The sequence below is a fragment of the Rhodnius prolixus genome, unplaced genomic scaffold (assembly GCF_049639745.1).
Source record: "Rhodnius prolixus isolate KJV_2025 unplaced genomic scaffold, Rpr scaffold_8, whole genome shotgun sequence".
NCBI classification, from domain to species: domain Eukaryota; kingdom Metazoa; phylum Arthropoda; class Insecta; order Hemiptera; family Reduviidae; genus Rhodnius; species Rhodnius prolixus.
In genome coordinates this window covers 22,641,894-22,669,880 of record NW_027411593.1, presented here as the reverse complement: position 1 = coordinate 22,669,880, position 27,987 = coordinate 22,641,894, and the positions used below count along the sequence as shown (strand labels likewise).

The 27,987-nt window shown below is 35.9% G+C and overlaps 2 protein-coding genes across 3 annotated transcripts in view; one reads left to right on the top strand and one right to left on the bottom strand.

The window, feature by feature from the left end:
- LOC141451037 (uncharacterized) overlaps positions 1-27,987 on the top strand; it is a 479,252-nt gene that overhangs the window by 162,164 nt on the left and 289,101 nt on the right. The gene's annotated exons all lie outside the window — the stretch shown is intronic.
- On the bottom strand, positions 3,125-6,805 carry LOC141451525 (uncharacterized). The gene is made up of 2 exons (XM_074122963.1): positions 5,898-6,805; positions 3,125-4,961 (listed from the first exon to the last, which is right to left on the bottom strand). Exons 1-2 carry the CDS (start codon positions 6,803-6,805, stop codon positions 3,125-3,127), a joined length of 2,745 nt encoding a protein of 914 aa, XP_073979064.1.

Sequence of the window (27,987 nt, the reverse complement as noted above, 5' to 3'; positions counted from 1 at the left end):
GCCCAGAAGCCTTGTAGTGGTGAGCCCTGAAGGGGAGGTGTCGTCCAGGCTATGTCGGTGGGTCACGCTTGCATCATGCCCATACCCACCACATACTCCCTGACCGTGACTGGGCTGCACAATCAATCCCTTTCTCCTCCTAGAACCCACTACCGTCTTCTCCTTTCTCCCACATCCACCTCCAGAGTCTGTGAGGAAAGAGACGCTACCCCGGATCTGTTGCTCGGACAACCCTTACATTAAATTATTCCCGCGATGAATTATTAAAAAGGTCCGTGTAGCTGTAGTTGAGGTACACGCTGCTCTTCTTCCGCTTTCACTTCTTTCCCGCTCAGTTTTAAGTGGAAGCTAAACCCTTTACTGGTCATACAATTTGGATTCTCCTGGAGATGTTCCAGCGTGCTTGTAGGAGCACCATGTAGCCATAATTCCTGGTATGGAAATCATTTTTGTGGTTGCTGGGCTTAAGCATTGATTTCATTCTCGCGTTAGTTTTAATTTTCTTCCCATTATCTATAATTTTGATTGCTTTTTTGGGGGGGGGAACATTCCTACTGCAAACTGTTTTGAAATAATGCTCAGATGTCAATAATAACTATAACTATTTATACCAAAAATAATGACATAATTTCATTAATTATTTTTATACTTTTTGAGAGCTTGTACCACTTTGTAATCTACATTTTTGAGTACCACCATCTTATAAATTTAAATCTGTGTTTCCCAACCTTTTTTTGGCTCGCGTCCCACTTGGTAGTAAATCATGCTGAATTGTACCACTTCGTATTTAGTGAAATTTGTTACTCCGAGTGTGTTATTTTATTATTATTATCTTTATTTGTATGAAGATACAAAGTATCTGTTACAAATGAGTTCATGTTCACTTCATAAACTTTGTAAAGTGTAAGATCTTAGTTTTAAAACTTTTTTTAATAATTAAAAATTGCGTACATATTTTTCTCTTCAAAATTATTATTTATTTTACAAAGTTCTTCTTTAGGATTATTATATTCGTTTATATGGAGTGGGATTCTAAAATTTTTATAAACTGGGCAGCTGATAAACAATTAATGTTACCGCCTCGTTCTTATTACAACAACGAACTTTGGGTTTGATTGTATAAATAACTTTGGTTTTAAATTTAATAAAATAAGGGCCACCCAATCTTATTTCAGAAAGAATTCTTATAACTTGAAATGAAATGAATTTATGTAAATATGTATTAATGATAAACATTTTGCAATATATTTTGTGAATTCCAAAATATATTAATATAATATTATTTACTTAAAAAAGTTAAGTGCTGCAAATGTTCCCTGCTTTAGTTTAGAAATATTAGGATTGTGATATAAGCATTCTAATGAGCAATTCTAATTCTAGAAGGGGTTTGAAATCCATCATTTGTGTTTTCGGGTTTTGGAAAATACTCCTTGAAAGACAATTTTAATCCTGTAAAATGTGCTATTATATTTTCTCGTATATCTTGAGACAGCCTAACCTTTCTACTGTACATATTAACAACTTTACTGAATAATGTTATTAAATTAATTAAAATAATTTTTAAGAATTATACAATAGAAAAAACGTTTCTGTGATATTTTTATGATTTTATTTATTTTTATTTTTTAATTTTTTATGTCCGCCATTATTGATTATTTCTCGTGTACCACCAACCAACAATTTGCACACCACTAGTGGTACCCGTACCACAGTTTAAGAACCACTGATTTAAATGGATTTAAGAATTGTTTTTGTCCAATCTGCTGCGGATCTATATTTAGGCACTTACCATGTCCGCAGTGACTGGACAGAAAGTTTGGAGTGAGATGCTAGGCTATATTGACCTCTATAAAATATAAGATTAGTGGCCAACAGGAGTAACTAAAGTCATTTGTCTTCGGTGTCGTATTCATCTCTCTCCTTTCTCCGCCTACCACGTCCTCTCACCCTTGGGCAACTTCTCCACCCCTAACTATAGCCACATCATTCATGCATAATTCCACTCTCTCTGACATTTCATATTTTACCTTATATAATCCGTCGAGAAATATCTAACCTAATTTTAATAATTTTTTGTTTTTTTGCTCTTGTTTTAAAGATAATTATTTGATGATAAAAATAATCTTTGTTTTAATTTTAAAACAATTGTTGTAAAATGATTGTTTACAGTTACAGATGATATATCAAAAAAACCTTCTTTCATAAAAATCTGGTCCCACTCTCACGACCTTTTCCTATCTTTGTTTACGTAATTATTGTTATTATTGCTTTACAAAAGTGTAGTACTTTATGTGACATTGTGTTCTACAATTTTGTAAATTTTCTAAAATCTTTTGAATCTAACAATTATTTTTAATTTATTTTTGCTAAATTTTATTGAAACTTACAATTTGTACTCCAATAGTAGTTGAGAGGGGGGCACATTTGAACAGAATTTACATTTTCTGTTACAGAGTGCACAGAATCGTATTATTGAACCTTTTTATTTTGTTTTCTACAACTTTCAAGTCTTCTTAACAGATCTATATCAATAAACAGTTGGTACTTTACATATATATCTATATTTTTTTAATTTAAAAATTTTGTGTTAAATGTTAATATCTGCCCCACTGGTGGGGTAGCTTTGAACACAATATAAAATAGAAAGAAATGATATTACTTTACTCTGAATCGACCTTCTATCAGTTATTTCTCTCACTACTTTTTTTTTTTTTTTTTTTTTTTTTTTTTTTTTTTTTTTTTTTTTTTTTTTTTTTTGAGGCACTTAACTGCTATGGTCATTATGCCTTAAGAACATCCACTATATATAGTTATTAAACTGTCCACCCTTACCACAATATGTAACAAACTCGACTAGATAATTTTATAAATACCGTAAAACAAAACAAATAAATACTATAATACAAATATATAACAATCTCTAAAAAATAATGTTATAAATACTATATACAAAACAAGACAAACAAAAATATAGAGTAAATAAATACTATAAAATAAATATTAAATATAAAATATAAAATATGTAATAAATAATCTCTACGAAATAATGTAATAAATGTTAATATCTAAAATAAAACAGATAACTAGATAATTTTTTTTTTTTTTTTTTTTAAGTGAAGATTGTCTAAATGAGGTTGAACAAAGAGGCGGCTTTTAGGTAAGCCAGGACATTGCTCACTACTAAGTGGTCATCGCCTAGTGCCTCTATGACCGTTGGTGGTATTTTATGAAGTTTTCTGTGGCGCTTATATCTTGAACACGAGACCAGGATATGATCTACCGTTAGCAAGGTATTACATGTTTCACAGAGAGGCGGCAGTTGACGACACATTAAATAGCCATGCGTGAGGCGGCTATGACCAATCCTAAGACGAGCCACGACCACCTCCTCCCGTCTGTTGTCCCGTATTGAACTATCCCAGGAGCGGACACTTTCCTTTATTAGCCTCAACTTATTGTCGCTCACGTCTCTCCACTCATCCTGCCATACCTGCCAGCACTTTCTGGCACATTCGGTAACCACAGCTGATGTGCAGCATCTTTCAACAGTTGGAGGCATTACGGTGGCTAGTTTGGCCAACCTGTCCGCCTCTACATTTCCAGTGATACCAGAATGTCCAGGTACCCACATAAATATCACCTCCGTGCCGCTTAATTTCAAGGTGTACAGCATGGTGTGTATGTCCTGTATAATAGATTCCTCTGAGTATAGGTCTCTTAGACTATCCATGGAACTTTTAGAGTCTGTACAGACGACTATTCTGCCCGAAATGCCATGTATAAGACTTAGGGCCTTGTATAAAGCGTACATTTCTGCCACATATACATTGTTTTCTGCTCGGAGGCTGAACATATACGACGTGTTTCCCATAAATACTCCCGAGCCACAGCCTCTTTCGCTCTTGGAACCATCAGTGTAGATTACTTTCTTTGGTTTCATCCGTGCTAGTAAATACAGGAAATTTTGATTATAAACCACATCAGGTGTTGAATGTTTGGAATCCGCAAGCAGATTGTATTTGGCAATAATTGGTGGAACCAACCATGGAGGGATTGGGCTGAAGCGCATTTTGAATACAGGTGGAACAACATAATTATAGCCAGCAAGCAGTTCTCTACACCTAATTCCAAATGGTTTGTTTGTACCCACTGAACTGTACCTATAAGCTTGGGGAAATCTAAAAGCTGCTGCAAAACTAGGGATGGTCTGTTTACTTTTCAGTTTCACATAGAAAGATATTCCCAATTTATTGCGCCTGTACGCCAAAGGCATCTCGCTGGCTTCAGCGTACATACTCACAACCGGGGAGCTCTTAAAGGCACCTATAGCCAACCTAATTCCTTGGTTATGGATGCTATCCAATGGTTTGAGTTTCCGCGCACTTGCAGATGAATATACAAAGCAGCAGTAGTCCAACCGTGAGCGGGTAGTGGCGCGATACAGGCGTAGCAGGACCGAACGGTCAGCTCCCCATTTAGTGCTTGCCAATACTTTCAGGAGGTTAATAGATTTTCTGGCTCTGCCACATATTTCGCGAATATGTGGTATCCAGGATAGTGTTTTGTCCAGGGTAAGTCCCAAGTAACGTACAGTATTGGCTACGTTGATTGGGGCACCCCTCAGAGACAAGGTTAATGGCGACTGGTGTCTGCGGGATCTAGAGAATACTATACACTTAGTTTTATCGGGAGAAAAACTTAAACCATTATTTATAGACCACGTACTTAAATTGGAAAGAACATTTTGTAATATGGATTCTCCTTTTTTAACATTATTGACGGTAGCATAAACAGTAAGGTCATCGGCATATAATAGATACTTAGCTGGGGGAGGAATGCATTCTGCTATGCAGTTAATTGCAACTTTGAAAAGCAAAACACTTAAGATACTGCCCTGCGGTACTCCATTTTCTTGGCAACAATAGTTTGAGCATTTATTTCCAACTCTTACTTTAAATCGTCTATTGGCAAGAAAATTATTGATAAATTTAAGTATGTGACCTCCGATGCCCCACTGATTTAAAGTTTCTAAAATTTTCCTTCTCCATACTGTATCATAAGCGTTTTTTATGTCAAAAAATATTGCGGTAACCACATTTTTGTTTAAAAAGGCATCATGAATTTCGCGCTCAAGTATTATCAGAGCATCCGCTGTCGATCTGCCCTTACGAAATCCAAATTGGAAGGTAGATAAAAGGTTTTTCTTTTCTATGAAATAGTCCAATCTATTGGTGACCATGCGCTCCATTACTTTACAAAGACAACTAGTAAGGGATATAGGGCGGTAACTAGTCGGAAGGTGTTTGTCTTTACCCTCCTTTAATATTGGGATAACAATCGCGGTTTTCCACTCGTTAGGGAAAGTGTGACTTTCGAAGATTTTGTTGTAAAAGCAGAGGAGTGAATTCTTGGAGGTCAATGACAGATTTCTTATAAAAGCATAAAGGATATTATCCGGACCAGGAGCAGAATCGTTGCATTTTTTTAAAACATGTTCTAATTCCCACATAGAAAAGGGGGTATTCAAATCCTGTCCACTTTCACTTACGTCAAATTGCAGTGGTCTGTTTTCGAGTTGAAGCTTTCTATATAAAAAGGTTGGGTCATAAGCCGAATCCGAAGTATAGTTTGAAAAATGATTTGCTAAACAATCGGCTATGCGTTCTGGGCTGGTAAAATAACAATTATTGCTCACAAGACCTGATATTAATGGGCTTCTATAACACCCTTCAACTTTTCTTATTCTCTGCCAAACATCATTAGCAGAAGAATTCCTCCCTAAGGACGACACAAATTCCCTCCAAGATATTTTTTTTTGTTGTTTAATTACATGCCTCGCAAAGGCGCGTGCTTTTTTATATTCTATAAAGTTTTCTCTACTGTTCCGAGCTTTAAACCTTCTCAGTGATCGGTTGCGATTTCGCAAAGCGTCTCTACATTGATCTGTCCACCATGGGACAGTGACTCTGGGAAGGGAACCTTTTGAAGCCGGAACAGAAACTTGAGCAGCGCTGATCATCCTATTTGTCAGTAACGCGTTTGCGTGGTCAATGTCGGTAGACAGTTCTTCTTGGTTGATCGCTGATAGTAGTGCATAATTATTCCAATCAGCCTTCTTCGTCAGCCACCTTGCTGGCCTAAACTGACAGGGAAGTCGGTTAAGGAAATGGAGGTATACAGGAAAATGATCACTTCCATATGTGTCATCTAATACGGACCATTCATATCTAGTGGCAATTGCAGGAGAAGCTATGGAGAGGTCTATGCTACTGAATGTTCCAAAGGAGGAGGATACGTATGTTGGTCGGCCTGTGTTTAAGGTAACTAAGTCATTTTCATCCAAACATTCAAACAAAATCCTTCCTCGTGTATCAGTGTTGTCACCTCCCCAAACTATGTGATGGGCATTGAAGTCACCAACTATCAGCAGCGGTCTCGGAAGTCCTTGCAGGAACCTTTTAAACTGTGTTTCGTCAATCGTCAACGACGGAGGCAGATATATGCAGCAAACTGTTATTTGGTTGGGAATGGCGATCTTAACTGCGCAAATTTGGTAGGGGCTGACTATTGAGGCAGGTTCACAGATGATATCTTCTCTTACCAGTATAGCCACACCCCCACAGGCACGTTGCCCATGAAGATAGTCTTTACGATAAGTTTTGTAATGTTTAATTTGGAGAGATTGATCAGGTCGTAAATGAGTTTCTTGAAGACAGATGAGAGCTGGTGATTTTCTATGAATTAAAATTCTGAGATCTTCCTGATGAATTTGAAAACCATTGATATTCCACTGAATAATACTCATGTTGTATTCTCTTTATCAATTGATTCACCTAATCGTTTTCTTGAATTTTGTTTTTCCCCTGGTGGAGTCCTCCATTTTTGAACTACCTCCTTTTCCTTTTTGGCTAGTATCTAACATCTTAGAACCTTTCCTTGGCTGACCAGTGGAGGAGGTTGATGTAGACGATGTAGCCGATAAGGGTCGTCGTAGAGATTGCCTAGTAATTCTAGAAGTTTCATCTAGCATATGACTCGTACTAGGGATTGCAGCGTATAAAGGTGGTTTTGAAGGAATGGATAGCTCCATCTGTTTAGATGAATCTTCTTTAAATGTCACTTCGCGTGACGGATTTTGGGTACTACACGTAGGGGTTGAAAGAACCTCAGGTTTTGTAGGGGGGAGAGTTAAACCTAAACTATTAGGTGACACTTCTTTAAACGGCATTTCACGCGACGGGATTTCTTTGTTTCCCCGATTCAGCTGTTCCATTATTCCCACGAATACAGTTTCCATCTTCGCTATACGTTCGGTTAGTAAGGCGATTGCGTTTAAAAGTTCTTTATTGGTTGATCCTGCACTAGTATCAGAAAGGGTTGAGGGAATAGTAGATGAAGCTAGTGTAGGCGCGGCCGCTGTTGCGGGAGCAACAGTTTCAGCGTAAGTTTGATGGGTTGTAGGGGGAGGTGAGATTCGTCGAGACGCCTCCCTGAATGACAAATTCTGAATAGTCATCAATTCTTGTATTTTGACCGCTTTTTTGTATACATTACAGGATGTTGAGAGGGAAGGATGAAGTCCCTGGCAATTAATACATTTTGGAGGGGAGGTGCATTCACCGTCGTGCATTATTTCAGAACAGATTTTACAAAGTGGTAGACTGGCACATCGCGAAGAGTAATGGCCTATCTTCCAACAGTTAAAACATCTCTTGGGATTCGGGATGTAGGGACGAACTCGTACTGAATTAAACCCGAAGTTAACTCTTTCTGGGAGGTTAGGGACATTAAAAGTGAGGATAAGAGCTGGAGACGGTTTAGAGGGTCCATTTTTCCTAGAATTTAATCTTTGGACACTAATTACATTTTGGGATGATAAGGCGTCCAGGATAGTAGTTTCATCACTGTTTATAAGTGGGTACCAAGATACTATACCCTTGCAGGTATTGAATTGTCGGTGAGGTTCGACATCAATTCTATAATCTCCTAAATATGTTAACTTTTCAATTACTACAGATTCTTCTTTAGACTTCGTCTTTATTTGTATACTTCCGTTTCTTAATATATTTCCCTTTATACCAGGTACTATATCATTCAAACTTTGATACAGTTTTATGGGACATACTTGGTTAAACAATATATTCGTGTTAGTGCTTTTAATGACAAAAACTTTATCAAAATCTTTATATTTATAAAAATTTAATGAACTGCCTGATGAGGAAGGTAACTGAGGAAAAGGATTTCTTTGGGGAAAAGAAGGGAGAGGGTTACAGGGGTAAGAGGAAGAAGTGGGAAGCAAGGTAGCCCTACAAGGGGCGGCGCCTTGGGTCCGAGACCCCCCGCCGACACCCAGGGAAGACGATCGCATATTTCCCACGCAGGCCTCAGTCTCCACGACCTGCGCGCCGAGTGGCAAAATCGGGTCGCCCGCCGTCTCATACTTATTTATTTCCAAATCCATATTTGTTAAAGTGGTAATAAGAGGCGATGCCTAACTCCTAGGGAAGGTAACCCTAGGGTGTGTACTGTATATGACTTAGTATAAGAATGAGTGAATGTTAGTGTAGTGTACTGTGTTTGTGTTGTCTGTGTGTGCACGTAGTTAGTATGAGCTAGATATCCGTTAAGGGCGCTACTCCTCAATCTGCCTTACGTGTAGGCAGCACCTTCGGTCCCTAAGTGTTCCGTGTAAGTGGAGAAGGTGTCAGTGTAAATGTTCGAATGTAAGTGTTGTCAGGCTGGGAAACCCGCAGGGACGCCAAAATCCCTGAAGAAGTGGCTACTCCACTTCCCCCTACGGGGTCTCTCACTACTACATTACTTTCTCTTTTAAACCACTGAAATCTAGTTCGGGATGTTGTACCCGAAGTGATGGGTTTAGGAAGTTCGAACAAAATATTCGGTTTGTTGCGCTTCTTAATGTAGGTTCGGACCACTTTCTGTTTCTTTGCGATTAAACAGAAAAAACTGAGATGTTGAAATGTGCCCCCTCTCCTTCCATAAAAGAGTATATAATATCCAACACTTTTTGCAAGCAAAAATAGACTTTTGTAAATACTAGATTAAAAAATACGAATTCCAAATGTTAATATGGACTAACAATACTTACACCTTGTCCACTACAATCTTCACAATACATTTCCAAAGATGCAACAAAAATTTTACTTCTACCTTACAAAATATAACATTCCTCAATTCTGACTTCTACAAACAATGAAAACGAATGGAATCTCTGTCAATTATCCAACAGGTCTACCACAACATACGGAGAAAATTACCAATCATAAATGTTTTAAATATTTGGCGAGAAATTAAAACTGTTCAAAGGTGCCCCCCTCCCACCTATACATATGTAAGTGTCTAAAAACTACAAAAATATCCTATGACATTTGCATTTTTGGTTAGCCTTTAAAAAAATAAATAAATACAAGAAAAAAGACAGTAAACTTGAACTAGAAAGTGGAGTTGAATCCAAAAAACTTATTGTCAAGTTCGAGTGAAGCACCCATAACTGATAATAACTTCTTTGATTAACAAATATGAAGTTTTTGGATTCAAGTATAGGAAATCGTTTGTACAGACGAAACAGTTCTTGGTTATTCAAATGGTTCAAACTACCTTGAAAATAGATTACAATTAGATCGATTAGCGCAATTTTTTTCTTTTTAAACATCGAGATTCTATAAAAATTACCGTTAAATCAAAAGTCAAGATTTTCGTTATGAACAAATAATAATTCAGGTAGACCTAGTCCCTAGGTCGAAAGCTCAGCAAAATAAAGAATTACGGCTGAAATTGGCATTATTCTTTTCTTGCTAGTCAATTCAACTGTTTTTTTCAGTTCAAAAAGACAATGTGATTCAAACGTCCCTCATATCTCCGACTTCTTCAGGAGTTATTTGAAAGGCTAGAGTTCAGCCTCTTAAGACTATCAGGCAATAAACTGAATTGAACAAATGCGCAATTCCAGCGTCAGCCTTTTGGTATAATTCTTTAAAGTTCATGCTTCGTTTTATTGGTGGAGTGCGTAATTTAAAATGTTTTTTTAAAACCTTTTTTATTTTTTACGCATTTGTTTGCGTAATATTGGAAAAAAAAATTATAATAAAAGCAATTTTTCCTTTCTTCAAAAAAATATTATGGGTAGACTCAGCCTAGAAGACTTACAGGAAGCTACGTCATTCACTGCATATCCATTAGCCGGAAAATGTGAGAAGCATTAATAGAGGCAGAGAGAGTAACTGGGTAAATATTAAACAACGCAAGAAATTTTAGGGCGGAAACGGTGTTCTTAAGGAGACTTACTACGTCACGACTTAATTAAGCGTCAATCACCTCAAGAAACTTGGAAGAAAAAGCTCGGGTTATTTAATCATTGAATAGAAGCAAAGAGAACGTAGAGCTTTAAATCTCCTTATAAAATCGTAACAGCATTAGTGTGCCTGCTAATAATGTGTGGTTCATGCAATATTTGCTTCTTTTGCAGCTCCCATCTCTTATTCAACTGAAATAAAGATCTTTTTATCCTGACTTGGTAAAGGTGATTAGATTTTCTCTCTCAAACATCAATATTAGGTAACGGATGGGGGTTCAATCAAAATATCATTTTTTTTACTGAATCAATAATTACCGATTTAAAAATAAAGATTTACTTATTATTATTATTTTTAATGATTTAACATCTAAGGTTATTGGTGCCCGGAGCTTTTTTCAGTGCACTGCCGGCCTCTGGAGAGTGTTCACTCGTTACTGACAACACTGTCCATCACCGGACAGAGCCGTAAGGAACTCCTAGAAAGAGAAAATCTGAGGGTCAGCAACTGGATTCGAACCCGGGACATCCGCGTGGGAATCCAATACGCCAAGCGCATAGCTAATCCATTCCCTATTATTATTATTTTTTTTTTTTTTTTTTTTTTTAATTAAAGGCGCGTCAACATCTGAGGTTATTGGCGCCCGGAGCTTTTTCCAGTGCACTGCCGGCCTCCGGACAGTATTCTCTCGTTACAGACAACACTGTCCATCACCGGACAGTGAGCTGTAAGAAGCTCCTAGGAAGAGAAAATCTAAGGGTCAGCAGCTGGATTCGAACCCGGGACCTCCGCGTGGGAGTCCAGTATGCTAACCTCATAGCTAATCCCTTCCCTCCCTATTATTATTATTATTATTATTATTATTATTATTATTATTATTATTATTATTATTATTTATTCCCATTTTTTTGCCAGCCAGCCCAGTATTTTTTAACTTTTGAGATCGAATGGTTTCTTTTCCCAGAAAAAGAACATCTCCAAAATGTTCTCTCTTCTTCGCCACATACCATTGTCATTAATTGGTCCAAAAATATGGCTCAAAATATGGCCAAAAATATAGCTCTTCCACCCAAACCTCTTCAAAACAGGTTCACTGCCTTTTGGTTGAGCGTCCAGTTTTCTGTGGCACTTGAGAATATTATCAAGCCCAAAATAGGCTCTATTCCTCCAAAATCCATTTGCTTTTCCCCCCAGCTTTGCTATTCTTCAATAATGTTTTTTTTTTAAGCGAACCAGTACAGGGTCTGGAACCCTATCCGGAAAAATGATTATATTATGAAAATGACGCAGACGCTCGCCTATACAGACGATGTTGTTATTGTCGGAAAATGGCTTCAAACTATCAAGGAGTCTTCCAGAAAAGCTAGTAGTCTTAGTTGTGCAGGATAGGCTTTAACTGAAAAATCCTTCTACTTTAAAGAAGAGTGGGCCGTCAGCTGCATTAGGTAGATGCAGTGTGCAGTTTTCATTACCGAAAAAATTGGATGAAGGTAAGAAGATGCGTGATCTTGTTCAATCTAATGTCCAAAAGTTACTTTTAAAAGTAAACTATGATCTATACCAGGGATGGGGAACCTTTTTGAGACGTGGACCTTTTTGAAATTTTGTTCATTTGACATTATTTTCAAAACTAAACATCTTTAAAATTCAGTTGACTTAACGGGTAAAACGGGATGAAACAAGTGCTATGGAAGTCTTTTTTTACAAACATAACTGTACAAAACCTTAAAAAAGTGTATTTTATCTGAAGAAAAATCTAAATATGGTTATTACTGTTCATTATTTTTGGTGACTGAATCATAGTTTCAATAGGATGAAAAATTAATACCAGTTTCAGTCATTATAAACTTTATTCTGCCGAGCTTTCGACCTAGGGACTAGGTCATCATCTGTAAATTAGCCCTGAAGATGACCTAGTCCCTAGGTCGAAAGCTCGCGGCAGAATAAAGTTTATAATGACTGAAACTGGCATTTATTTTTCCATCCAAATGTGGTTATTTGCTTTGGATTGTCGATTTTTTTTTAACAAACAAAATATGAGTAAAATTATACATTTTATTTGATATTTTGTAAACACTTTTGCTTTATATTTACTACAAAAGCATTTGTCTTCATTTGCGTTTTAGAACTGTAATGATCAAACTAAAGGTTATAGATAGCATTTAAATTACTTTTGTGTCAATGCGTGATTGAAAAAAGTACAGATAGAATATAAATTATCCACACAATTAGTAAATCTAAATCAACCCGCGGAAACTAATGGTTGCCTAGCAATTGTGGGTCAGTGAAAAAACTTGCACGGGTCAGTGTCTGACCCGCGGGTCATAGGTTCGCCATCACTGATCTATACAGAACTTAACTATTATCAGTATGCCTTTACAACATTTAATAAACATTTGGGGTTACTTCAGAAAGTTGAACATAGCTCAAAAAATAAATATATTAACAAAAGTTTACCTCCAGTAAAAATCCCGTACAAATATTGGTTGTGCCAATCCTACCGTTGACATAAACAAAATTTTCTACATTAAAACCTGTCAAACATATTTTTCATAAGTTATATACTCGTGAACAAGAAATAACTTCAGATATTAACTTTTCCTAATTTTATATGAGAAAAAAAAATGTTCAATTTAAACGTGTTCCTTAAAAATGCAGCTTGTAATATGTGAGAGAACATTTAATATTTAGCCCTAATTTTCCATCATCATTTCCTTTTTATTCAAAATCATCATATTCTTTCTTTTAGTACATTCTTTTAGTCTAAAAGAAACAACGAGCCATCTTGTCAAAGCAACAGTTTGGGCAATTAAGTTTACGCAACTAATTCACTCAGTAACGTAAGTTAATATAATATTTGTAAAATATTTTTTAAATTTCTTCGTAATCCAGTTTTATTATGTATTGCACTTTATTGTATTATGCATAATATTGATATATTATAATAAACTATGTGGACGATGCCCAGAGTAAAAATAACAAGAAATAATGCACTGATACGAAACTGTAATCTAAAAAAAAATAAAAAAAAAGGTTAATGCAAGAAATGTTTTTAAAGAGGAATTTGGCTTCAATTTGCATGAAAAGGCATTATCGGAGAGCCAAGCAGACTTAGAATGGCAAGTATTCGCTGTGAGTGCTAGAAAGAAGTTGTAGAAGCAGAAATAAACTCGGTAAGCCGATTAAAGTTGAATGGTATTTCAGTCCCGTGGAAAATGTAACTCTTAACGTTAGATAATTTATTTTACCAAGTCTAGTGCTATTGTATACTTAATTAGTTATACCGATTTTACTCAAAATTGAGTTTTATTTAGAAAAAAAAAAAAAAAAAATGTGAAAACAATCATAAATTGAAGACATCCTCAAAATTCAGTTTTTACCTTCGGGCATTTGTGCAATTCGTGTAAATCGTTCAAAAAAAAAAAAAAGTTTAAATGCTCAAAATAAAGCTAAGTTCAAAAATCAAGATTCGAATCGAAGTGATACCACAATAGTTTTGGACCAGTTGCAAATCAATTCTTGACAAATTACCCAAACAAAGGACACGTTTTTCTTGCTTTAAATCAAATTTGGGTAAATATGCTTTAGGTTTTAAAACTTTTCCATGTACAGTCGAACCTCGCTTAACGAGCATAATTCGTTCCAGAACCTTACTCGTTACGCGAAATACTCGTTAAGCGAAACAATTTTTTTCATATAAATTAAAATAAAAGGGGATAATTGCTAGATCAGCCGAACTTACACCATCTTCTCGTTTCTCAATGATTTTACGTTTCAATTCTAACGTTATTTTAATTCTTTTCGAAACCATTTTGTTAGAGGGATAACAAAATAAACACAATAATATTTAAACACAAATGTCACTATATGGACTTCCCCTATACACCACTCATTCGGTGAAGTTCGGTTTCGACTGTATCAATGCATTAGATACGTGGAGAATATGAAACGCATATGCGTAAACAGGAATGACTAATCGAAGAATGCGCAGTTTTCGATGAGTCAGCGAAAACTGCGCAGTCAGCGAAATGTCATTAGAAAACTATCGTTATGCGAAACATCGCTCGCTATAAGAATCAATTTGTTTTACTCGTTATGCGAATTACTCGTTAAGAGAGGTGCTCGTTATGCGAGGTTCCACTGTATATATGTATATACGTTAATCACTCTCAAATGAATCGATACTGATCTCGCATTGCCAACTTCCAAGTAAAAAAATGATCTTCACACCAATACTTTTCAAGGAATTATTAATTTTATATATTATAAATTTCAATTTATATTATAAAGTTCGAACAGTATAATTTTATTTAAATTATCCCCACATTATTTGCATGATAGGGTCTATGCAACAGAATGGCTTAGTTTCCCGCTAAGCTGCTAGGCTGAGCCTGCGCAAAATCGAAACTAGAAGAAATGTATGCAGTTTTTGTTAGACAAATGACGGATTACTTGGTGCATGAATAAACGAAGCACGTTCAAGCACAATACCTAAGGCTTTTATGCATTTGCACAGATTTCCATTCTAGTGGCAAACACTGCTTTAGAGTATTGAGATCTGAAAGGCTAGCCTTTTGGCTTTCGTAGAAACTCTTCAGAATGGAAAGGCGCGCATCGAGTTAATCAAAAGGTCATTTTGAAGTGAAAAATTCTACTCTTAGATCAAGAATCATACTTCATCAGATAATTCGTCCATCAATGCCCAACACAATCAATATATCACGTCAATATTAGCTCTTGCAGCAATAAGTAAAGTAAAGTAATCGCCTATTTTTTCAGGCGGGGCTTAACGTCCAACTACCAATTAGGTGTCGTGGACGGAGGCGACTAGCAAACATACTTTACTGTAAATTTCTTTTATTAACCATTAAATAAAATCCAAGGCCTAAAGACCGGGAATCGAACCCAGTACCACAATACATATTAGCTTCGCAGGTCTCGCCTCTAACCGCTCGGCTACCGTGGCGCCTTTTTTTCCAAATTATTTCCTATAGGTAATAACTTATAACTTTACTCATTAACGAAGAAATATTTACTGTTATATTTCTGCCAAAAAGTGTAAAAAACTATACATTTTTCGTTTATAGCTTTCTTTAATTTTTACTTGCGAATGGCGGTGAGTTTAGTGTTAATAATTGCTTCTTGCTTAACTTTTCTGCCATTTCTATTACGGATTTGTTAATCAAAAGGTCATTTTGAAGTGAAAAATTCTACTCTTAGATCAAGAATCATACTTCATCAGATAATTCGTCCATCAATGCCCAACACAATCAATATATCACGTCAATATTAGCTCTTGCAGCAATATTTATTTTAATTTTTCCCTTGTGAGATTAAAATTTAAGAATTATAGACAGATAATAAATTAAAATAAGTTTTAACAATTATAGAATCGTTCGATTTTTGTGTAAGATATGGATTTAATTGAAAATGGAATTTAACTTTTTTTTTACTCTTTTAAGTTGGGTAAACTCAAGCAACATGAACATAACTTATTTAACAATTAGCTTAGTCATCTGAAAGAAATCTACATAGCCCTGCTAGCCCCAATCTGTACATACGGAAGAATTTATGGTACAGCTAAGCACTCCAGTATTAACTTCATCCGTCCAATCATTCCAAATTACGCACCTTTGTTAACGCACCTTTCAACGTTAGCAATCAGACTATTACAATGACCTAAAAATCTTCTTGACCTAGCGAAATCAAAACCAATAAAAAAAAATGTATATTTTTTTGATTAATTGTCTTTAAGTGATATTCTTTTCCTTGATAGCCTGCATTTGCATAATAAATGCTTCTTTTCAACTAAAAACGATTTGTGAAACAAAAAATTTCCAAATCTCTAAAAATTGCATAAATTATAAAAATAAAGTAATTCAAATTTTGGTCAAACTATTGATTAAATTAAATCTATGAACTGGAGCATAAGTTAATAATAATTAGCATAAACATTAATTAACTTGAATGTGGAGAAACCAAATCCATGATGGTGTACTGTATAATTCACTGTGTGACTATACCAGTGTACTGTTACACTGAGTTCAAATTAAAGTTTGAACCTGACTACATCAGTTTGTTTTGACCACATACTAGAATGTGACCGCAGTTGCTAGTAACTTTTTCCTGATACTCGGTGTCTCGTTTTACCTATATTATAAATTAAGGTCCTTTTAAAGAATTAAAAATAAAAAATTCAATTAATTTCTAACATTTTACCAATTTAGTAGCCACTCATCAATAAATAATGATACTTCTTAAATGAATGACAGTTGCACTACGAGCGACCTCCATCCCAATCACTATGATAGCAAGTATTTACCATATTCAAGTTGTCTCGCTGAGAGGAAGGATCAGAGCATTTAGTGGCGTCCAAGGCTGCTTGCTTGATCGTGACAGTTTCCACGAACAGCACATCCATTGCAATCTTGGAGGTTGTTTTTACTTTACCCCTACTTCATATCTAAATCCAAGGCGTTTTCCAAAGCTCTGGCAAAATGCTATTAAAGGGGCAAGCTTCCATCTGTTCTAGGCGAAGCGAAGCACAACCAAAGCAACGCGAGGAGCTGGTGGCTGATCCACTGTATGTTATTTCCTCTTAACAGAAACTCACCTTAATACAGCTTCAGCAAGCCTTTCCATGCTCATATCCCGTACAGTAAGGCGCGGACGGCCAGAGTAAGGTATGGTACAATGATGGCTCCAAAACAGATGAAGGAGTGTGAATAGGAAGGAATGTGTGGAGCTAAACCAAGCTTGAAAAATTGGTAAACTTAGATAGTCTGGCTACACTTTTAGACGAAACAAGTCGCGATATATTTTTGTGAAACCTCAAGGCGTGGTATAATTAATTAGAGGTGTCGTTATCTTCTCAGATAGACTAACAGGCCATCAAGTTCTATGATCTAACTTCAGTGGCAATGATACCGCAGATCGCTTGATCCCGGAGAAATCATAAGCTGTACTCTAAATACCTTCTGTTCCATTGCAAAATGTCTTGTCAGTGCGGCTATCAAATAATAGCGGCACAATATGGTCGCAACTATGGTGGTGGGAACCTCAGTCCAAAGACAAGTGCCTTCATACTTCGACCTGTAACTCTAACAATTCCTTAATTAAACATGATGAACTCTAATTGGTAGAGGAACTCTAGAAATGGGTGCCACAGTAGACTCTCAAATGGGTTTCATTGATGTTGGGTTTCTAACCCACCTTCATAGACAATCTCATCTAGTTATTACTTAGCAATACCCACTTCCACCACAAAATTCTTGAAGCACTGCTTAGACAATCTTTGTACTTAAAACATTTACAAAAGACAAAAGAAAGGAACTAATCCGACGATTCAGCCTAATCAGAAAACTAAGAAGGCCTACATAAATCTTGATAAAGCGCAACCAATTGATTCATAACTTTACAAAACCAATATGGATTTATGGAGCAGAATTGGGTATATCTACCAAAGCGTTCAAAATATTTCATATTGCCAGCCGAGTCCATAATATGGTCAATATAACTTATTCAATATAACTTACTTTTATAATTTTATGTTGTAATTATGTTCTAAAAGTCAAAACAACAATTATAATTTTCCCTTCTTGCCGTAAATGTAAGTAAATGATCCTAATTAGCAACTAAGAATAGCCTGTGCTTTGATACGTCATTAGTAATTATTTATTCTAGATGTACTAACTAATTATCAAAAAACAATGTAATAAATACATAAATTAAACATAAGAATAGCGTCCAAAATGTATTTTAAACAATAAAGTTGTACAATACAAGCTTAAAAGACTGTTTATTTGTATAACTTTCCCTTTAAAACTTTTATATTTTAATTACAAACTATATACTTTTTTTTTTAAATTAGGTGTTTTGTGGTAATTTGTAGTTAATTGGGCTTCTATTAACACGAAAATAAATGAAATAAAAGGAAAAACTCGGAATTCGATGTTTAAAAGTGCACGAAAATTGGGGTAAAATTGACTATTTCTATCCGGGTAACATAATCCGATAGGAGCTTCGCTTACAATCCTGTTCTGCTAGCCTGCACCGAATTGGAGAATGCGACAGCCAATCAGAACGCAGTATTTTATAGTGGGGAGTGTCGCATTACGGCTGGCTTTAAAACTTACATTTTTCGACCAGTCAGCAACCAATACGATGAATAGGTGTCAGCTGAAAGAGTTTTGATTTGCTAGGAGTAAACTGATATTTATTTGTTATATAATTGCACTAAAAAAGTGGTTTTTGGCTATTTCCTGCATTAAAGAGTTATTAAATGTTACAAACAAGCTAGATGATTAATTTAAGAATTGTATAAATGTTTTCATATTGCCAGCCAAGACTATAAGATTATCTACATTCAATATAACTTACTTTTATTATTTTACGTTGTCATTCAGTTCTTAAAGTCAAAACAACAATTACATTTTTATTTCTTGCTGTATATGTAAGGAAATGAACCTACTTAGCAAATAAGAATAGCCTGTGCCTATCTAAATTTTATTTTACCTAAAACGTCTGCAAATAGAAGTGGTGTTAATTTCGAAATAAACATTTAATTATCGTCTTTATGCGTGTTTCTGGCATTCTAAATCTTTCTGATGTACTTCTGTTTTATAGGAACTGTATTTCGTACTCGTAACTATTCTTTACCGAAGAAGCCGTCCTTGAGGAATTGAATTTGATGAAGCTAGTACACATGTGTAAAGGCTTAGCTATCTTGTTGGAAGTTCAAGATATTACTGCAACAATACGAGTAAAGTATAATTAAAATAAAGTTTCTGTAACTAACTTAATAGGTTAATAATGTCTTATCTTGTAGCAAAGCAGAGCGGTATGTTAAAGTTATAAATTCTGTGTAAAGCCTTTTTTAAGAGAGAAATCTTCTTTTGAAGTAAATAACGGCTTGATTCCTTTAACGGTTATGACCGTAAGCTGGTTTTTCCTTAAGCGTTGCCAAGATACCGTCCGCCAATAGGAGGGCGCAAGGACTAGTGGCTACAGAACTTTGTGGGTACGGTTGTCTCTTACACTATCTCAATGGTAATTGAGACTTAATTGAGTTTTGCTAGGAGGCCGAGTCTGGGTCAAGACATCTCAGAGACGCGCAGCGACTCAGTGCGCGTCAGCATGTTTAGTTATAGTGTGTACAAGGAAGGCACATAGTTATAAGGCAACACTTTGCCTCCTTCTTACTACTTTTACATTTACGAGTAGTTATAAAACTGTCTTTTTCAAGGCAATTTACTGTTTCCGTGGGTTAGGTAAAAACTGCAGTAACAGTTTTTCTCAGTGTCCGACGGTTTTTACTTCATCCTTGTTCAAGATTTTATCACGAACAAAAATGCTAATTTATCTTTAATTATGGAGCCGTTTCTATCAAGAAATGTAAGACCAAATTAAGTATGTACTATTCAAACTACTGGATCCACCCCGTGTTCTGCTGGAACAAGAGCGATCTCGTGCTATACCCTCTTTCTTCTAGCTTCCAGCCATTACTCAGACCCATGGTTCTCTTCATTTTCCCCTAATATTCAACCAAGTCATGGTAATTTCGTGGAATTATAAATATTAAACTACCATGTCTTGCTGTTCCTTTACGTTTCGGTCTATTATTAACTAGGATATGGCCCTAGATACATTATCTAATACTTCCCACCCAACCGTCCGCAAATAATTGAGTGAAGTATAAATTGTTGTCAGTCTGTTCTATCGCTTATTATTTGCATAAACCGTTACGTCTAGCTGAGAAATAACTTCTTCATAACTTTTTCTATCTAATTATCTGATCAGATATGGATCATCCACGCTGGAGTAGACATGCTGGAATTGGTCAAATTGGGAGCTAGCACATTGCTGTTTTAAATTAGAACTCTCCTTTTTTTTTTTATGTAAAGCACTTGTTCTCGAAGATGGCGAGAACGCCCCCTAGTTCAGAAGTCTTAGGAAGCGGTAATGGACATTGGGCAGGGATGATAAGGAACAAAAATTGGGACTTTGTCTTTATAGTGTGGCGACCCACTGTTGGCACGAGACTGCCTCGGGCTCCTCTGAGGCGAAAATGTGTTTTATTTGATTTATTTCTATTTTTATTCATTTAAATATTTACACATGTTTTTTGTCAATATGACACATGTGAGTTTTTTCATAAAACACTAGGACCTGTTAAAAAAGCAAAAATAGATTGTATGTACTAAGGTACAAGAAATACAGCTTTTAAGATACATATTTGTGGTTCTTATTTTACGTTTAACCACAATATATTTAATGTCGAGTATGAGGAAGCTGTTCAATAATTGTACCTAGGTCTATTTGTATGGTGTACATTGCAGTTCCTTCTCTCACCCCAAGCTTCGCTAGATGGAGAAATAACATGCGAACAGGTTCCCACTGGCGCCGCCTTATGAAGGTCCATATCCCGTACTCTCACGAACTGACAAGACCCTATGTATCGACCGACGGGGCAAAAGTAAAACGGTCACCATCGACCGGGTCAAGGCGGCCTATGGACTGGCCACACCAGGCCTTGTCATAACACCAGCGGCGCCAGAGCCTACCCAGGTCCAAGAGAAACAACTGGGAGCACACCCGATCGACACCACACAGAATCACGCTACACGATCCGGGCGAATCAGCAAAACTCCGCAGCGCTATGGTACGCAGCGCTGCTAGGAAGGAGGGTGCTGTGGCGACCCACTGTTGGCACGAGACTGCCTCGGGCTCCTCTGAGGCGAAAATGTGTTTTATTTGATTTATTTCTATTTTTATTCATTTAAATATTTACACATGTTTTTTGTCAATATGACACATGTGAGTTTTTTCATAAAACACTAGGACCTGTTAAAAAAGCAAAAATAGATTGTATGTACTAAGGTACAAGAAATACAGCTTTTAAGATACATATTTGTGGTTCTTATTTTACGTTTAACCACAATAGTTTTATTGATCTGAAGATACAGAAAAAAAAGTATTGTGGCTGTGTCATGGACACGGCCGTGTGTTGTACGTCAATACGTTTACGTAACGGGTTATATTTTTTATATAAAATATTTTTATTTATGTATTTAGGATGAAATCAAGGAAACAAATAATTACTGTGTTACAATATAACTTTATTAAATACATAGTATTATTATTAAGCAGGGGTAAGTGTTTTTCTTTTGTTAGCTTCAATGAGCGCAGAAACCATAGACGATCACATACATCACACTTATGTCCGAATGGATTGTTGACAAACATCGTAGTGAAACGTGCACTTGCTGCTGCCCAATAAGCCTTCATAATCGACGATCGAACACAATCTATGCCTATACAGTCCGTTGTATAGCAGCGATTTCATCATCCACTTGCATAATTCAACCGCCCCAGCTGCAGATGTACTGACACCGTCGTTGATCCGCTCGGCCGCATTCATTTACGTTCCCGGCACAGCTTGACTCAATCATATGGTGTTTTATTATTACCATTCGATTGTTCTTGAGAAGCCCTTTCCAACCGTATACAATCTCTGTATTTGGTTTTGGCTTTTCGACGCGTATAGGCCGACATTATATATTTTTGATAATATTTTTTTATTCTAACACCTTATTATATACACTGTCACTATTTTACACTAATGTTTTATATACAATTGATAGATTGTGACGACAGCTGACGATTAAAACTTACACGAACATCGTAGCTTCTCCGAGTCAAAAGTTATGCTAATTGCAAATCTCGATACGCAGCAAAATGATCTCAAAATGGCGGCGCTTCCCCCTCCACCGCGCGCGATTCGTCACAGTCCTCGCTTATCATAAAGAATTCTTTGATCCTTTAGCTATCCAGTGGTCTAATTTAATTTTGGATGTAGACGATAGATTCGAAACCATAATGCCAAACTGTATCCCCCGATTTTGTTATCATTAGGTTTTTTGGATTGCCTCCATATGATAGCAAATTTAAAGACGTATTCACGTCAAAAAGGCAAAATATAGCATAGCTCTTGATCTTGAGGCCCTAGGCTGAAGCCTAGTTAGCCCATAGGAAAATCCGGCCCTGGTTATAGCTTTTTTTTTTTTCTAATAAATTGCCCAAATAATAAAGATTAAAAGCATTAAACGACAAAAAATTTTTTGGGCATTGAATGATCATTTATTTCAGAAGCAGTTTTGATTAGCTCCGTGCTCTAATGCAAATCGTTACAATAATTCAACTCAAATGCAGTAGCAGCCATTAAATGGTAACAGTAAATTTATTTGAATTTATATTTTAAACAGAATTATGAAAAAAACAATGTACATTATTTCATCGCATTTCTCGTAACTTTTTGTGTTAATCCGAATTGTGCAGTGAACTGCTCAAATAATTTTCTTCATTGAAGACAAACCGTTGAAATACACTGTGTGTGAGCTTAAAGTTTAACGACGGAGAGGCGGCATAATTTCTTTTATGCAGTTCATTTTTATTTCGTCACCAGTTTACGATTTCTTTCTAACTACCGCCTTTACATATGTCGCAGAGCTAGAGCTATACATGTTTAATCTCTTTACAAATGGCACAAGCATTGAATAAGTTTTGTCTAATGATCAAGTTATCACTTCAGTACTGTGCATTTGAAATTACTAAAAAATTTAGGGCTATTCTAAGCTTATTGATTGCGTCCATGACATTATTACTCCTCAATGTACAAATTTCTTCTGCAGCAAAAAAGAATTGATTACAGTTCTTTTTGTTGTTTTTTTCCTTGATAAATAATGCACGTGATATCAACTTTTACGCCTGCATCTCAATGGGATTCCACAAATGGTTGAGAATGTAAATTTTCATTGACTATGAGAATTTATATTCGTGTTAAATTTTGTTAAGTTGAGATTTCTAAATTTTAGTTAGTAAAATCTCTGTATGTACTCTCTTGACGAATAAATACTTATAGTTAGTTATCTTCCCTGTAACTATAAATATCTTATAAACGCAATAACAGCATATTCGGCTGCACTGAAGCTTTGGTTTGCCTTAATATTTTCTGCTGATACTAAATTATTTTGTATAGATTATATTTTTAACAATTATTAAAAATCAATGACAAAACATTGATCATTTATTGATCAAAATAGAACTTGTATAAAGTTTTTTACTTACAATAATTTGCCCTAACAAATTTCCAAAGTTTTATAAATCCGTTAGAGAACATTCAATGTATTAAACTATAGTTTGAACACACATTAATAAATCATACGATAAAATATTCGTTCATCATTTTGTTTTTGATAAATATTTTAGCTTCTGATAAATCGTCGTTGTGACTTAATATTGGTGGAGACTAAGACAACAATAGAACCATTAATTTCATTTTGCCATCCAAGTTACATACGAGAAAGACTAAATTTGTAAATATATTTGAAGATATATGGAATTGGGTCATACTTCCTGGAACATAATACAGTTGGTAGAATGTTAGGCCTAATGTGGTTTGATCGGGACAACTTGGTTAGCATAAACAACAGGTACTCTACCTTACTTTGGGCATAATAGATCTCGACATCCAAAGAAAAAACTTGCTTCTCCGTGGAAATTAGAAGTAATCTATCTGGCTATTTGATATGTATGATACCTTTTTAAGGTAAATGAGTCAAAAAAACATGCGGAAAAATGGCTGTAGATTTAATAATGGATAGAAATTAAATCGCCATTGTTGACAATGTTAGGGTACAAGGGACATTTGATTTTGTATGTTTAAATATCCCTTATTTCAAATGACCCATCCAAAACACAATCTACTCTGCAGACATCCCTATACATCCTCGAACTCTAATCACCATCCTGATTCTACCTGATTAATTGCTATCATTTTGTAAGAACACCTTGAGCTCATAGAAGCTTGGTATCAAAAATGGAGACTTCAACTCAACACTGCTAAATGCTTACAAATAACTTTCACTTTTCGAAGTCAGACCTACCATCCCTTATACATCAGGAACTCTGGACGTACCCAGTTCTACGCAAGTACGATACTTAGGTCTTTACTTAGACAGTCGCCAATCTGCGCTGGCTGTGGTGAGTCCAATGAGATTGCGCTTCACTTTGTAGAGGTGTGTCCCGTTTATTCTATATCTAGATTTCTCATCTTCGTGAGGTTAAATGTTTCCCTACCGGAGATTGTGGCATCAGGTAATCTTTACCAGAACTAGAGTGCTCCCTAGTGCCTTTTCACTACTTTTTTAGTTTATTGTACCGTTATCTGGCAATTTTTAGCCGGATTTGTTGGTTTTGAAACCCCAGTGTCTCTCATGAGATGATGGATGGGTGGGGAACAATGGGCATTTTGGATTTCCTTTTCTTTTTTGGTGGAACCTCGCCCTTTTAATACAATCTAATCTAAACAATCGTCAAACGTGGAATCCTCTCACAAGACTTTAAAAGGCAAGAACTTAACATAAATTATGGACTTCTGAGGAGTCTCCTTAGACCTAAATCCACCCGGATGTTACCCAAAAAACTTTTATTTTACAAAACATTGGTTCGATCAGTATGAAGCAGAATTATGAGGCCTTCCAACAAGTACTTTGCAGAATTGTGTGTTCACCCACCTAACTATGTCTCTAGCCGAACTCTCTAACATGACCTTGAAGTCCTTTTTTGTCAAATCCATTCAACGATTCCTAAATTTCCACCTCAATCTAGCAGATCATCTGAATATCCTCTCGCCCAATCCTTAGTTACACACACACTCTCATCCTGATAAACCTCCGCATCGTTTAAAACGACATTCGCTCCGCTTATCTTTTTACTTCAAAAACCTCTTCCTTCAACCAGTGCTGACTGGTTTCTTTCATAAGGTCCTCCCAGTTGTGGCGCTTAGCTATTTATCTTGTACAGACACACTTGCTGATGTACTTAATTTACAGTTGCAAATAAACATTTAAAAAAAGTATCTGTTTTGTTGCCTCTATCGGAACTTGAAACAAAGAATGCTTAACGGAAGTTCCCATTTACTAAATCGATTTATCAGTTTTATAAGATTTTCTTAAAAACAAATCCAACTATTTCACTTAAAATATGCATAATTACAGCTCATAATTTAAGTACTATAATTTTTACTTATAATGTAAACCTAAAAAATTGTATTAAGGGCAAGTGGATGGTTGGGCTTTCCTATAAGGTGCCATTACGGAGCAATATATGGATTTATCTACATAATACAAGTTAATAATAAGGATTATTTTTTAAAAAGAAATAACCCTTCAAAGTGAACATGTACGAATATAGCTTTTGAAGTCTACTAATGAACTACTTTTTAGTAAAAATTGTAAGTTTCAAAAGAATATAATTACGTTAATTTCAGTAAGAAAAAGTCAAGTGAGTTTTATACCCAATTTTTCTATATCTATTCTTCCTTAACCCGTTGCCGCAAATGACGGCAATAGCTGTCCGATCTTTGTTGATATGTAGGCAAACGACGTCTACGAGGTGTGTTCAAAAAGTAACGGGAATTTTTAAATTTCGCGGGTTTGGAGAGTCTGATTGTAAAATTTTTTTTTTTATTATGTTGGTACACATGCCCCTGAAGTACGATAAAATTTTCAGTAATATTCATTGTTTACTTCTTAAGTGGCAGCCGTTAAGGTTAGACGTGTTTTTCGAGCTTGGCGATTTTTGTTTGTTAAAAAAAAATGGATCAAAGAATTTGTATTAAATTTTGCGTAAAAAATGTAATAAAGTGTGTGAAATGTTAATAAAGGCATATGGTGAGTCTGCTATGAGTAAAACAAGGATTTACGAGTGGTATAAGCGTTTCCAAGATGGCCGCGAAAACGTTGAAGATGACGAACGACCTGGACGTCCAAGCACATCAACAACCGATGAAAACGTGAAAAAAGTGAAAGAAATGGTTATGAACGATCGCCGAATCACAATCAGAGAAGTCGCTGATGATGTTGCCATATCAATTGGCTCAATGCCATGAAATTTTTTCGGATGTTTTGGGTATGAAACGTGTGGCAGCAAAATTTGTTCCAAAATTGTTGAATTTCGAACAAAAACAGCGGAGAATGGAAGTTGCTCAAGAGTCACTCAATGAAGTCGACAACGATGCGGATCTACTGAAACGTGTTATAACAGGTGACGAAACATGGGTTTACGGATATGATGTCGAAACTAAGGCTCAATCGTCCCAGTGGAGGCATTCTGGATCGCCAAGACCGAAAAAGGCTCGACAAGTGCGGTCGAATGTGAAGGTTATGCTCACTGTGTTCTTCGATTTTAATGGCATAGTGCATCATGAATTCTTGCCACAAGGTCAAACAATCAATAAGGAGTACTACCTACAAGTTCAACGCCGTTTGCGTGAAGCAATCCGAAAAAAACGCCCGGATTTGTGGCAAAACAATTCATGGATTTTGCACCATGATAATGCACCTGCTCACACTTCATTGCTTGCTCGTGAATTTTTGGCCAAAAACAAAACTTTAACGATGCCCCAGCCTCCATATTCGCCAGACATGGCTCCATGTGACTTTTTTATATTTCCAAACATAAAGAGAACATTAAAAGGCCGTCGTTTTACAAGCATAGATGACATTAAAAGCGAATCGCTGAAAGAGCTGAAAGCTATCACAAAGATCGAGTTTCAGAAGTGTTTCGAGGATTGGAAAAAGCGCTGGCACAAGTGTATTGTATGCGAAGGGGACTACTTTGAAGGCGACAATATTAATGTAGATGAATAAATAAATATTTTTTTCAAAAAACGAAAATTCCCGTTACTTTTTGAACACACCTCGTATAGCCGTCGTGCACATTTTAATTAATAAAAAAAGTACAGCGTTAGTACGAAGTGTACTAACGCATACACTTGTTAATTATTGAATTAGTAAAGCAAATGCTGTATAGTAGTCACGACGGTCATAGCCGTCATGACCTCTGGAAAGAGAAAAAAATGACATGATGAGCAAATGACGGTTATAGCCGTCGAGAGGTTTTTTTGGAGAAACCGTGGCCAAATGTGATAATTTTTACTTCCAAACTTACAACTTACACTTGATTCCATCTGGCAGCCATAAACAATTGAGAAAAAAAAAGTGCGTTTCTGAGCACGATCATCAAAATAAAAGTGTGCGGCAACGGGTTAATTTAGAACTCCTTCCTAAAAAATTATTCTTCTCGGTACAATTAAAATTATGAACATTCAAATAACTGGTAGCTTCCGCAATGCTGGACAATATGATATTTTGTATCCGTTACTTGTTCTGCAAAATTCTAACTGGGTTCGGATTTTAATTTGTATCAGGAATGTAGTGTTAGTTTTGTGAGGAGAATCACGACTTTTACTTTTAAAATTTTTGCTATTATCGTTTATGCAAAATAGAGAAAGACTTATAAACATGTCCCCCTCTGTTTCTATGCTCTGGTAATGGATGAAAATCCCGAACTTGTTCAGAATATTCCCAAAAACATGCATGATAAGAGTGATAAAATGTTTGTTAAATGATATAAAGGTTTTATGTTAAAGTTTGGTTATTGGTAAATGAATCTGTGCTGTGGTTTGTACTAATGAGTTCATCAAAGGGAAACCAAGATTGGTTAACGAAGGTAACAGTAAATTGGTAACATTTATATGTGTCAGCGTGATTTTAACATTCATTTGCAATATATGTATATGCTATTAGTAATGTATCCAGGCAGATTGTAGTGA